Source organism: Trichoplusia ni, chromosome 9 (assembly GCF_003590095.1).
Source record: "Trichoplusia ni isolate ovarian cell line Hi5 chromosome 9, tn1, whole genome shotgun sequence".
Taxonomy (NCBI): domain Eukaryota; kingdom Metazoa; phylum Arthropoda; class Insecta; order Lepidoptera; family Noctuidae; genus Trichoplusia; species Trichoplusia ni.
The window spans coordinates 2,073,934-2,088,418 of record NC_039486.1 but is presented as its reverse complement, the minus strand read 5'-3'; the positions used below and the strand labels follow the sequence as shown (position 1 = coordinate 2,088,418).

Below are 14,485 nucleotides of genomic sequence, written 5' to 3'. Positions count from 1 at the left end.
TAATAGTAGTAGGATGTTGTGCCACTGTAACACAAGGTCTAGAATATTATAACGCTGTGGAACAATAGTTAGTGAAAACCATGTTTTCACTGTATCTTTGTTTACCAAGTACACTTGTAGAATATGATAGTAGTAGTAGCAATGTGCATCATTTTATCACTTTTAATTAAAATCCATTTATTTAAGTTAGGCTACAAGGAGCAATTTGTAAATGTCAAATACCTAATTATACTATGAACACAGCAACCCGTATCGTCCTTCTTATATGTATGGAATCCGCCGTGTCACAATTAAGATTTGCAATGAACCGATTTAATCTTGCAGATCTATGCAGACTCCCCACTTCACCAGACAATAAAATTCAGTAGCAGCACAAAATAAATTAAAAATCATAATTTATTCGCAGGTGGTGGCAGAATTCGATGACGTGGAACCGGATGCCCTGTACGATGTGCTCCACGACCCGGAGTACCGCTCCGTGTGGGACACGCACATGCTCGCCGCTGAAGACGCCGGACACATCAACGTTAATAACGACGTCGGGTATTATGCGAGTGAGTATCATAGCATAGCATAGTATTCGTGATTTAGAATTAGGTCTGTCACGGGTCACTACTTCTTTTAGCTGCTGTGGAAGCAGATGGTGTTCTGCGCACATGGTCACGTCTGATCCCTCCCGTCACCAGGAACAAACTAGTAATAAGGCAAAGAAGTAAAGTTTTATGTAAGTTGTGTTTTTGTCTTAAGAAGATTATTAGGAACGCACTAAGTCGAGGGCTGAACAGTTAGCTAATGTAGGAAAAGTTTTTATTTGTGATCTGGCTGCAGCCTTGTTAATTCTCGCCAAAAAGTCCAGAATCTTTGGAGTGTTTTTCTTGAACATATGAAAAACAACTAAGAAACATTTTTCCGATCGATGCGGAGGGCAAGAGACAGACGATGGCATAAAAAAGCGAGGCCTGAGTTGCTCAGAGTCTGGAATTCGCTATATGGTACATTTTGGTCATAATAATAAGACAAAATATCCTGCCGTGTGCCGTGCCATTTAACGTGGAAAATATCCTTACTTTTCTTCAGCTTTCTCCATTAATAATATTTGTATTGTCCTAATAATGTGTGTCATTACAATAATTCAAAGCATAACAGTGCCTTTAGAAATGCAATGTAAAGAATTGCGTGCAGAAAATCCTGAAATATTATCTCTGTTATTATTCCCTTTTATAGAAAAATGTAAAGAGGAAATGTACGAACAATGGAAGTGTTCTTTAGAATAATTCTGGAGAGACAAAGAGCGATGTATTAAACATAATGGTTGTGGTGTTTCGAAGAGGAAAGTACGGTTCTAAGCTTAAATAGTTTTGTTGCGTAAGTGTATTGAATTTGGAGAGCGTATTAGGATACATAAATATGGATTCACAGTACATTTTTTGGCCGAATCTTGGTATAATGTTAGGCCCTGATTTGTTCAAATAGGAACATTAGCATTTATATTCTATTGACTGTAGAGATTGTCCGAATTCGAACAAGTATTCGTTACATGGTTAGAATGAATAAAACACAAATTTTGTTAATTTGAAAATAGATTCTAACATGAGCTTCATGTCTACTAATGACGTCATACAAGAACATCCATTTTTAATGTGGGTTAATTTAGGCCAAGTTTCATTACTCCCGTATTACGAATACTTCTAAAGCAATTGTTTTTATAACAATTTTATAGATAGAATCTTCCAAGAAAAAGTTTTTAATGTAATATCCGCCGCAAAATGTATACAACAGTATCTCGATGTAATTATTAAGAAATTGATAGCTAATAAAGTGGTCAGCAAGGCTGAGCGCCCGGCGAATTAAGTGCTTGATTGATTTGAAATAAACTACCCTCGAGGCGGGCAAAGACGGGAGATATATCATGTAGAGTATACTTAGGTATATGTTCCTAACCTACTTAATGTTATGTCAGAGGAGACGGAATATAAGTTCTCCTTCAAGTAGAATGGAATGTAGAGCAACGTTAGGAAGTGACTCAAGTAAGGAGAATAATAGTATTCAGATTCATCTGAATTTATCTAGTTATGGTGCTAGAGAAGCTTGGGATAATTCAAGAAAAAAAAATGCAGAACAGAATTGGAATATTCTTCCTAAAAGTATCAGAAAAGCAATGGTAAAGTTTCTTCGTATAGCGATGTTGGTAAAGTAGCGATATGGATAAGGTAACGCCAACCTTGTACGAAGCTAAATTACTCTAATGACAGAGATCCAATATGTAAATGACGGTCATTAATCAAAAGCGATCAAGAGGCCTGGCTTCATCACTTAGCTGATCCAACAAATATTGTTACATGGTAACAAAGTGATTACTTCATATGGAAAAGTTTAAGAATAAAGGGGGCTCTCGTGAATCTCGGTCGTTGTTTGTTTGACCAATTCGAGATCCCTTCTTTGTATTTTAAACTTCGCTTTCGTTAATGGTTTCTCACCAGATGCACTGCTTACATATATCTGAATTCTGTATCTGTACTGACAATATCTGATTATACGACTTCTACACTATAGCATTTAAGTCGTAAGTCGCATTGAAATCTGACGAACTTTTGGGAACTGAATGCTTTTACAGGGTGACCTTGTGTTTAACAATGGGACTTAAAAACATCTTCACGGGAATAATTTACACAATTATGAGAGCCAAGGAAATTTCCACGAAAGAAGCTTTTATGTGAAGTGGGATCCTCATTAATAATAGCCATTACTCTCTCGATTGATGATACGTTTGTGTCTTCGGATCTTGGGCTGTCATTACAAATTAGTCGACTAACCAAATTCACGCCAGCATCGAGAACCAAAACAACTGAAGTAGAATTTTGGACACAGTAAAATCAGTTCTATCTTCCACGTCTTATGATTCATTTTCGAATACTGCCTATATGCTGAAGGATGTCTTTGGTATATGCTTGGTAAGGTTACCGTGAACCGTGTGCTTTAGATATCCCCCTACTTATTTATGACTTACAAGTTCATATATCATTAGTTACGAGCTGAAATTAAGCGTGGTTGGGAATTATGCCATTAAGTACTCCACACTTGATGGTGCCACGTTAATGGTGATACTTAGACTTGATATATCTCTACTTATAAAGCTATTCTATTTACGACCCGTTTAAAGGTGCTATCGATCTGAGAAACAGGAGCCTAGGTAGAAAATTTGGGACTAAACGGTTTGCAAATTAGGGCAAAATGCGATTTCTTGAAGCTGATCTAATTTGGATCATTTTGGAAAGTGTCATGGATACTCAGGATCACTTATCTGTTTAGAAGAACCTTAGATTCAGGTATTTTTCTGCCTTCTCATCAGTTATCTATACGACATTTCTTGTTTAGTGAAATTTGTAATTTATACAAGTACATAACTATATGAATACAGGCATTAAAATTGTGGTGAGAAACCGCAGTGAGCTAGCGTGTTGATCAAGGCTCAATCCTTCCCCATACGGGAAGAGGCCTGTTCCTAGGAGTGGCAAATATATGCTGGTGTTACATTATATACCGGAATTATTTGAACGAAAAGTCTTTGTTACAAATATCAATAACACAATGATAGCAAGGTTACACGCGCCGCCCTAAACGGCGATGCTAAAGTAATTGCCACAAGCATTTAATTGTTATTACACCAAACTCTACGTGAGGGTAAAATATTAATAATCTGATCCAATTTAATATATAAACATTATAGCATTATCTATGTACATATATACGTATAGTTGTAGAAAGGGTGCTTTCAAGGATATTACCTACTTATATCTACTCCATTTCGTTAAGTACTTAAGAAAGGTAAAATCTTGGTGTGTCTTTTAGTCTAAAAACTCAGTTGATAATAAAACGCGCCTAAAAGCCAGTATAAAGCATAAATAAATATTATCAAATCAAATATGTCACGAAATTACCTATTTATTACTAGCCTGGAATGTCCTACTGCTGAGCGAAGGCCTCCCCACTCTTCTTCCACTTGTCTCTCTCAAGAGCCGCGAGTGACCAGTTCGGTAAGAACGAATCCAGGTCATCCCGCCATCTCCGTCTGGGTCTGCCTCGCTGACGTCGGTTTTGTGTCACGGACCATTCGGTGTTAATTTTTGCCCACGGAATTAACTTATATGTTAAAATTAACTTATATGTTAAAATTGTTATCACAAGACTGTTTATTTGAGAAATAATAATAATTATATTTATGATAATTTTAAACAATTTGTAGAGAATTTTACACGAGGAAATAATGCTACGTTTGTTCTCTTGTCAGAGCGATTCTGTGTTGTCATGAGAAATGTCAACCGATTTCAAATTACTTTGAGATTCAGACAGGACGACAAGACAAATTAAAAATTGTTTTAATTATTATTATTAACCTTACTATTTTTTTAATAATATTTTTGTTTTCTATTTCGCAATCGTATAATTCAGAACTGCAGTGAATGGGTCCTTGACGAAAGATGAAAAGTTCCTTAAAAGGCTGTTGGTAAGAGTTTTACATAATGCTTCGTCCTTCGAGACCATCAAATTTCCCTCAGAGTACGACAGAAGGAGTTTTAAGTGGGCTAAAAAAACATTAAAAGTATTTTACTCCAAATGACAAACTTAAATCTTTATTTGTTTGTCAAAAAACAAAAGGAGGTGGCATCGGTTATGGCAACTTTTTTCGTAGTAACCTTTCATCGGTGAGTTTTACGTTCGGAACGAGTCGTAAAAAAATAGGAGGACTATAAAACGGAATCGTTGAAGAAAATCGTAGCTTTACCGCTAAATCGCTGGGGAATGCCGGACAAAGCTGTTTCAGCCGATGTAGGAGTGAGCAAGGCATGCGGACGTGACGTGTGTACGGCCGATGTCAAATGACGTTAAATAATGACATGACAGTGTGGAAATGTGGGAATATGCTTTTAGAATACAGAGGGGCTTGGAAAGAGTAGTCTGTTAGTGTAATGGATTGCATGTTTAGAAGGCAGAAGTCAAAGTTAGATTGAACTGAAAGCAAATGCAGCATTTTAATATTTTGATGAAAATGTGTTTAGTTGCAAATAAAAAATAAGATTTTTAATGTCTACAATGGCTGATTTGTTTTATATTTTAAATGCCATTTTTCCTTTATTACCGTAGTAAATGCTTTGTATTAGGTAAACAGGTTTTTAATTACCTTCACTCTATATGTTGCTATGACTTGTAAGTTACATTCAAGTTTCATTTCATGAGAAAACCATCAGCGCTTAAAGCTGTTATTACAAGGCCAAACTAATAAACAATAATATGTAGCTTTATAAAACAATTTCCGAGACGTGCCGGATACAAATAATACAAGAGCATAATACTTGAGTGTCAGGGCTGAATGCAAATACTAGGAATTTAATATCATATGAACTATCCTCTTGAACTCAATATTCTCAGCATTTGTACGTTTATGGAGCGTCGGATATGACGTAATAATTCTAAATGTTTGTTGAACTACTTTAAGAGACGACCTCTCTTCAAATGTAGGGGACATTCATTTTCACACATTCATGTCAATTGCTCAGATAAATTACATCATTAGACTTTTCCCAACTATGTGCAAGTTGGCTTTCAGTCTAACCGGCAGCTAAGTAACAGTATTTAAACAGAACCGATTGCCTAACTGGCCTCTTTAAACCAGTAATCTGGGCAACACGATACCCCTTAGTCAGACTGGTTATCACATTTGCTAGCTTCTGACTTCCCGTAATGACATACAGCCAAAGATGTATCTGGACCCACAATTTTTCGTGCCTTCCGAAATACCAAGGAACTCATTATGTCATAGATGGCCATTGGTCACCCATCCCAAACCGACTGTATCAAGTTTAACTTAACCTGTGATCGATCAACTTGTGCAGTTGTACTTTGAAGATAAGATCTGATAAATCACCCAATTTGTAAATAAACGGGCTCTAAAAAAGCCTATAAAGAAACACCCAACATTCATCACTTTTGAGATGTTCATATTATTCATACCTGTCTCTGGATATTGTAGTCATGTATATCGTATAGTATGTCGCTCAACTCGACCTTTTCCTAAAATACCTCCAATTCAGCCGCAATTTTTTCTCCAGCCTCTCGCCCATGGGACCCTTTTTATCATACCTAAAAGGAATCCTTGAGTGTCCCAGAAGACTAAATCATTTATTGGCAACATGCTCGATCGATTTATACAAGTCAATTGCATTTTGTGATAAATCGGCTTCAGTATTATTCGGTATATTTGAACCTTATTGATATTTTACACTACTGGCAGCCAGGCATCACCTCTGAAAATAGCTATTATAGAAAATAGACGACACACAACATGGCTCATGGCATGCTTTTTTTCCAAAACTGCAACATTTTTGGATTAAGAGGAGCAAGTAAACTCTTTGCGTAAAGCTTTGCCTCGTCCAAACAATCACAGAAGATGAAACTCATTTTGCCTCTCTGCGGTTTTGTGGGATGCATTCGGATGATATTTTCCCCATCGGTCAATCGTCGTTCGGTAGAAATTTCCTTCATTTCGTTCGGTCCCACTTGAGCTTTGCGGCTATCCCAAATGCATTGTGTTCCATAGTGCAGAATACTGTTTGTTTCGCGGTCTATGATTTTGCCTAACTGCGCTTCGTGATTTCAAATGTTGGGTAATAAAACGTTACTATTACAACAATAATTATTTTATTAAGTAACTTTGTGCGATAACAGTAAAAGGGAATAGCTAGTATTCGGAACCCAGGTTAAAGTTGCTGGCTATAAAATATACGATGAACCCTTCTGTACGCACGGTCGGCTCTAGTTGGCATTGTGAGCACGTGCGAGACAGGGGGTTAGGGGCGTGCCACCGGCGGCCATGCCTGTAACGATTCAATTTTATTATTATTCGCCAACTTTTTAAAAATGACCATAAAGGTTTGATATTTTCATGTCGATCGATTTTTGTTGTTTTTAAACTCTTGCACAAAGGTAGAAATGGAACCTTATTATGTCTGTCCTTCTGTCCGTCACTAGGCTGTAGAGATAGAGCTTAATGACAGAATATAAACAACAAATGATGTTTTTCATAGGTTTTGATGGGTGACCAATATTTGTTTTCCAAATCCTATTTGTACGGAACTTTGAAAAGAACAACTTTATGGTGTTCTCCATCACGAACCTTTTTGTTTTAGATTTGAAGATGTCAGCAAAAACTTAAATTAATTAACATCAAAGGTTTTGAAACGTATGTAGGTATATGAGGGCTTATAACATTACTTGTCAGTCAAAAGTGACTTTACACGAGATTACTTATTTATTGTTTACGGTATGAAAAAAAACATTCGTACCTTATATTTGTTAGAAATCTATCTAACGGACTTAATGGTTTTTTTAGACAAATACCCATTTGCTTAGCGTCTAAAATGGTGAAGCATTTGCACAAAAGTTACCTCAACAAGCTGAAACAAGCTTTACAAATTCACTAATAAACGTTCTTGATTTTTCAACTTGGTAACTAAAAGTTGTTATTTCACGAGACACACATGAAAAAGGGAATCCTAAGAAAATGATATTATGTTCAGAAATTTCTCATTTCTCAGTAATATTCTACATGAGATACGCGAAATGGTGTATGAAAATGGAATTTGGCTTACATCAAATTATATGGGATTTGAAACCGCCATTGGCAACGCGTAATAGGTCTACCTATATTTACTTAGTATATTACCTACCTTTATTTTATATGATACGTTACTAGGTATGATAGCAACAAAGATGGAAATAACGTGTTTATTAAGATTTTAAATGCTCATTAGTTTTTGTGTTTTGTGGTATTTTAGTATGAAAACCGTGAATTCGGAGGTAAGCAGCCTATTGATAAAGATTTGTAGCTTATGAAACTCACAACTAAACAGGTTTCCTATTGGTTTAAATCATTTTCAAAATTGGTTCAGTAGTTCTTGAGATTACATCGTCACAAACACACAATCTATAGGTAGTGTGTTTGTTGCTGTTTACAATGTTAGTGTATATTACTTTAGAGGCATTAGTGACACAAATTGTCCGGTATTATATTTTTTGTACTGGAATTTTGACATACATTTTTTAATACACTGTAGTTCTCCAACTTTTTATAACAATATGTGACTAATGGTAGTTCAGATAGCTGCTGTTTTTTACAGTTTTCATAAATAAATGTAAAAACTAGGTAGAATGAGAATTAGTAGTAATAGTAGGAGAATATGTATTTGACGACTAATAGGTGCCTTAGGATAACTATAATAAGTATAGATAGGAAGAGGTTTTATTACAAAATACGATAAAGAGAAGATTATAGATAAAACATTAATAAGACAATTGAAATATATCGGAATTAACTTTCACTTCAGTGAAAAGTCCACAAGTAAATCTGAAAGCGAAAAAAATTAAGTAATATTCTGCTTTCCGAAAATACAAAAAATAATAATTTTATCGTATGTCAAGAATGAATACGTTTTATTTATGTAAGTTCAGATACGATACGCAAATATGCGGTTATTGGAGGGATGGAGATAGCAAGCATTCCGCCAGAAATATAGCCTATATCTCCGCACAATTTCTGCCTATCAACCTTTTGAATAAACCGCAATAGACTGCAAAGAAAATTGAACTTTAATCACGCTTTTATACACCAGCTTGATGAAAAAGTCCCTTAACACTTGAACTTCATTTATACTAATGAAAATTCAACCGCATTTGTTTCTTTTTGACAATTACTAACGCGGTACAAAGTTGTCCAATTAGCAAGTTTGTTGCGGTACGGGCAGACCGTGTTGGGAACCTCTATTTGAGGACACTTTTTGTACTTCCTACATACATAATAAACTTTCGGCTGTTCTGCTGACTGCGTAGCACACGCCGGCGATAAGGTTGTAAATACAATAATGAACTCTATTGTTCTTTTGAAATAAGGACCATTTTAATATCAATGTTACTATTGTTATTTTTCAACCAGATCCTGAAAAAGCATTGTCTTAATATAGGAGATAGGACAAAGCGTTGTTTTGATATGGGAGATAAAACTCGTTAAGCAGTGCTGCTTTCATATCCGAAGAGGTAGGTTAGAAACACAAAGAAGGAAAAAATCTGAATTTCGACTCTTAATAAAATCTACATTAATCAAAACTTCTTTTACGAACACTTGAAATAAAACCCGCAAATATCCCAAAAGCGTCTTATTGATCTTATTTAAAAGCCTTCATATTAAGGACGAATTGGATTAGCGCAATCGAATGAAACGATATCCATTACAGATTCAGACTGGCATTTGTATGTAGGTCGTAACTCTTAGGCTCAAGCATCTCATTCCTCGCTTAGCTCATCCCATCGCACTTCGCCTCGGGTTCTATAGATAAAAGTTCTTTCGTGAAAATCTTTGCGACAGTTTTCCTTGAGTTTCTTTCAAAAAGTATTTTCAAATGTCGGCCGGGGTGGAGGCAATTATGAGCTCTTAAGAGCCACGGATTGCTGCTTTTCTCCGTTTCGAGGTGTTTGGCTATGATTTTAAATAGTTTTTATGTTGAAAAAATGTGAATATAAGTGAAAGCTTTTTTGCTTGGTTAAACGAGAAAAGCAATTAGATTGTTGAAAGAAACAAACTTTAATGATCAAGCCATGTTTAAACATAATTTAAAATAGTTGTTTCTTTTTTGAATTATGTGAAATGGAATTGATATGAGTATTTATCTTCTTTCCAGCTTTTGAATGGCATTCCACAAATCCACATCTATAAGTCACTAGTACACTGCTTAAGAGTATCAAATACCGCAAACTATTCAAGAAATATATTCATGATTTACAGTTAAGCATTTATTCACGTTAACATACTCGTTTCTCTTTCCAAAACCTGTACTATGATCGCTAAAGTAAGTATGTCGGAGTTGTGGAACAAAGACAGCGCGCTACACTGGGTAGAGCGGCATCTCTCTTCCACAACGCGACAGTTTAGCTTTGAGTTATCATAGTACAGGGGGTCTGGAGTGAACAGGCTTATCGGCGATATAATAAATGATCAAACAACACCGCGCCAACTTTCCTCTCGTCTCGAACTTATGGCATTTCATTTCCTGCCACCACGAACTTCGCTAATCATGATTTATGTTTGTTAATAAGATATAATTATGTACTAGCGGTATTTCTTAGAAAATTTGGATAAAATTTCTTATCGCTTTTGTCTCTACGTTTTATCTTTTCTTTTAGGGGAAGTCTGCTCATCGAACAAAAGGTCGTTCATGCCTGAACGTGATGTGTTTAAATATTATAATATTCCATATTAAAAAATACCTATATATAAGATTTAGGGACAAAGAAATTGAGCTGAACAGCTTGTCCTGGTCCGGTATCAACTGTTACCTCATTTAGCTACTATGTACCTTTTTTTTTGGGATAAATTTTGTTTTTAGTATCAAATAATGTCTTTCATTTTAATATCTACAATTTTTTAACGTCCAAAATAAATTGTACCAAGTAAGAGCTAACATAGATAGATGCAATTGGAGAGACCTATGTCCAGCAGTGAACTAATCTGGGCTGATGATGATGATGATGAAGAAGAGCGAACAAATTATTTCAAACTTTTCACTATTCACCAATTAGCTCACAATGACAATCTCATTTAGAGCAAATGTATTGGCTTCCATACAAATTATATTCCTTATATCAATTCTAATAATGTTTACATGTACACAGTTATATGCTTCTGAAAGGAGGTCACAATATTTTATTTTTAATGGGTATCCTCGCTTCATCGTAATGAGGTCGTTAAATCGTATACCTTATATTATCTCCCGTCCCGACCATTATACCATTATAATTATTAAGGAACCCCTCTAGTTACAATGGATAGTCAGATCATTATTAGATGTTTATCGTAATTGGACTTACGTGGCAAAGTTTAGAATGTGATAACTAGTATAATGGTAGGAGTTTAATGGCATTCATTAGATATCATATTTAATCATCATCATCTCAGCCTATAGCTGTCCACTGCTGGACATAGGCCTCTCCATAAGTTCTCCAGCGCGGCCGGTTCATTGCCAACTGCATCCAGCGGAACCCAGCGGTTTTCACTAGGTCGTCGGTCCATCTGGAGACCACGTACCACTAAGCGCAGCGTGTAGACCGATGTCATATTTTGATGGGTAGCTATTTAGTCAACATTTTGATGTCTGTGGAAGTGAGTTTCCGCTGTATGCCTTGTAGAACTCTGTCTTGCTTCTAAAATTGTTCTAGTATTGCTCTAAAAGGTTTTGCAAATGTATGGATTGATGCTGTTCCTATCATACGCGCTCCTTTACCTCCTTGGGTTCGCAGTAGTCTGCGGAAGTAGTTCTGCTTAGCTTCCAGCTAAAGGGAACGGAGAAGCATTCCAGTGGTTTTAGCCGATAAGAGTCCGGCACTCCTCTTAACCTTCCCTTCCCTTCCTTCATAGCGAAAGACGCCCGTAAGGATTTCTACTTGGCCAGAAGGCTGGCCCATGGATGTACAGTTAATATCCATGTAAAAAATCTATAAATATATTTTAGTCAATTCTAGAGTTCCACACAGCTTACAAATAAGTTATTATCCAAATTTTCAAACTTTAATTAATTAATTTTAAGTTACCTATTCAAATACTTTTTGGACGCCCTTCGTATCAGTAATGAAAACTTTGTTAGTAAATTAAATCAAAACCAATCCTGATAACCCTAAATAATTTAGACCATCACACGTGTATACACTTCACTTTAATAACATTGTTTCTAAAATTATCAGTTTATTAAACGTAGTCCCGAATATTTTGGGTGGATAAAGCATTTATCAAAGTTCCTCAAGAATGTCGTGTTTACTGAAAACTTTTAATGGAAAATAGTTGCTCAGGATGTGTTTACTACAATTATGGAGTGCCTCACTACATTTTCATTAAATCTAGTTATCTGCTCTGTAACTTGAGGAAATATCTCATTATATTCTTTCATTCGCCATTACCTATACCTAGTTGTGGAAGAAATCGCTGTGAATGACTCTGACTACATTTATTTTGTAAAACAAAAATGTCGATTAAGAGCTTGGTAAGAGATTGGGTCCGAAACTTTTCGTATTTTTCTAAACAGTTGTGGAATAAATATTAAAAAATAAATAATTTCTACATTTTCTAAGGTGGGAAAACTGAAAGAAAAAATCTTCAAATCAGACCAGTAGTACCTACGATAAGCGCGTACAATCCAACAAACTTTAGCTTATCACATTAGTATAGATTAGATGTCTCTTTATTCTTTGCCAGAAGGTCGGTAATCTTTTGACTAACTAACTAGCAATAGTCTTTGTTTATAGAAAACATTAGGTTTATGTACTTAGAGCAAATAGTTCGTTACGAAAATTGGGCCCTGGGTTGTATTAGGCTAGTTAAGACTTAGTTCGGCCCTAATTTGTCTGTGTTTAGTTACTGAACTAAACATTGTTCAGTACATACAGATGTGACAATATCTTTAAGAAAACCAAAACAATGTCTTAAAACTTAGGTTCAAATCAGAAATTTCTTGGTTTTGGACCCACTGTTTCAATTCCTATCTGCTGATGTATTCAAGTTATTTCAATCACTTCCTACCATCATTTTTACGGCTTCAAGATATAATGTTTTCCATAAATGTATACCCATACTTGATGGGTTATATGTTATGACTATAAAGTAAAGTTCTTTCAATTGGTTTACTTATCACGGCCTATCAGTCTCGAACTACATACACTCAATATTATAATTGAAATATGTCCATCATTATCAATATTATTACATACTAGCTTCTAGCTTCTTAGCATCTTGCTTGCAGGCCCGCAATAGAAGTACAAACTATTCTATGTCCTGGTTATAGACTATCTGTGTACCAAGTTTCGTCTCAATCCGTTCAGTGGTTTTTGGGTGAAAGAGGAACAAACGTCCGTCCATCATACATACAATTTTACGCGTGTACCTTTCAATTGTTTGAAGTTTTCCATCCTTTCCAGTGTCATGCCCGGCGCCTCTCAAGAACCGCGACTTCGTACTGCAGCGGTCGTGGCTGGACACGGGCGACGAGAAGATGATCCTCAACCACTCCGTCTACCACAAGGACTACCCGCCGAGGAAGGGATATGTCAGGTAATTGGAAGATTGGAGAAGAATAGGTCTAAGAATCAGACGTCTATTTTTCAGTCCCATTTTTTTTAATACCCTTTGACTCTTTTTTATGGCAAAACTATGTTTGCTAGGTCAGCTAGTCGATTATATAAAATTCTCGTATCGTGGTGAACGAAATTGAAAGCCTCCGAAACGGGTCGAACGATTCTTATGAAATGTTGTGTTCATATTTATTAGGTCTGAGAATCGGACATCTATTTTACATACCCCCATTTTTATAATTCCTTAAAACTAATTTATATGGCAAAACAACGTTTGCTGGGACAGCTGGGTTTGATACACTTACCTAAGATTGGCTGTGATTCCATAGCTTGAAAATGCCTAAAAATAGTTCCGCAAAACCAGGTCAATATTTTATTGTAATAAGTATAATTCAAACACATTTTAAAGTAATATTATTATGGTTGTTGAAGCGGGACAGCGCTATACAGGGCGTAGAGAGGCATCTCTCACACCTTCTATAGGTAATTTTACTTTAAGACGTGGAAGTAAGCTCCTGATTTGCTGGTGCTAAAGAAAAATGGAGAATTAAAATAACTGTAATATGTCATTTTCATGTAATACATTAACCTACACTTTGAAAACTTTTTACGTTAAAAAGCTTTAAGTAAAAAGACCCGAATTTTCGGAGAGGAAAAAATAAAAATAACGTCGCTTTTTCACTGCTTCGCGAAACGTGTTTCACAGGCGGGAAAATACAGGTGTAATGATAAATAGAAGCTGTTTACAACGACCTTGTTCTTCCAGAAGAAGTGTTATTTCATCGTGTACAACATATTTAACTTTTCGTATTAAATTTTCATTGAAGTTTCGTCAACTTTTTCTCTTTTTATTTTCACCGTCATACATACCCTTTTTATCTATACCCGGTAATTTTCTCAAGTACAAACAAACCTCTTTAAATATGATTAAAAATAACGTGGACTTGTTTTCTACACTTGTATTTTATTGACGTTTCCCTTGATTTCCCAAGAGTAAACACAGGTCCTACACCATGCAATTGTGATCAAGGTCTCAACGTTACAATTGTAAATATCGGTGAACAGCATTTTCAGGTTTCCCATAGGGAAATACCCTATTTCCTAGGTTCTGCTGTCCAAACTCAGATCGGGCACCAATTTAGTGCTATCGGCATCGTTAGCTGTTCAAATAATGTAGTTGCAACTCATGTTACTGCACAAATAGTTTATTTGACAAATCTTATAATATCAATCTGTTTAGTATGTCAGACAGATTTCCATAAAATATCGAACACGTATTTTTCGTTTTAAAACGTCATTAAAAAGTAAGGAAAATGTGATG

General features: G+C 35.7%; 1 protein-coding gene across 1 annotated transcript in view; it reads left to right on the top strand.

The window, feature by feature from the left end:
• LOC113497339 (START domain-containing protein 10-like) overlaps nucleotides 1–14,485 on the top strand; it is a 48,448-nt gene that overhangs the window by 21,922 nt on the left and 12,041 nt on the right. The window contains exons 4-5 of the mRNA XM_026876860.1: nucleotides 407–554; nucleotides 13,012–13,144. Of these exons, the coding sequence (XP_026732661.1) occupies nucleotides 407–554; nucleotides 13,012–13,144 (281 nt within the window). The remainder of the gene's footprint in view (nucleotides 1–406; nucleotides 555–13,011; nucleotides 13,145–14,485) is intronic.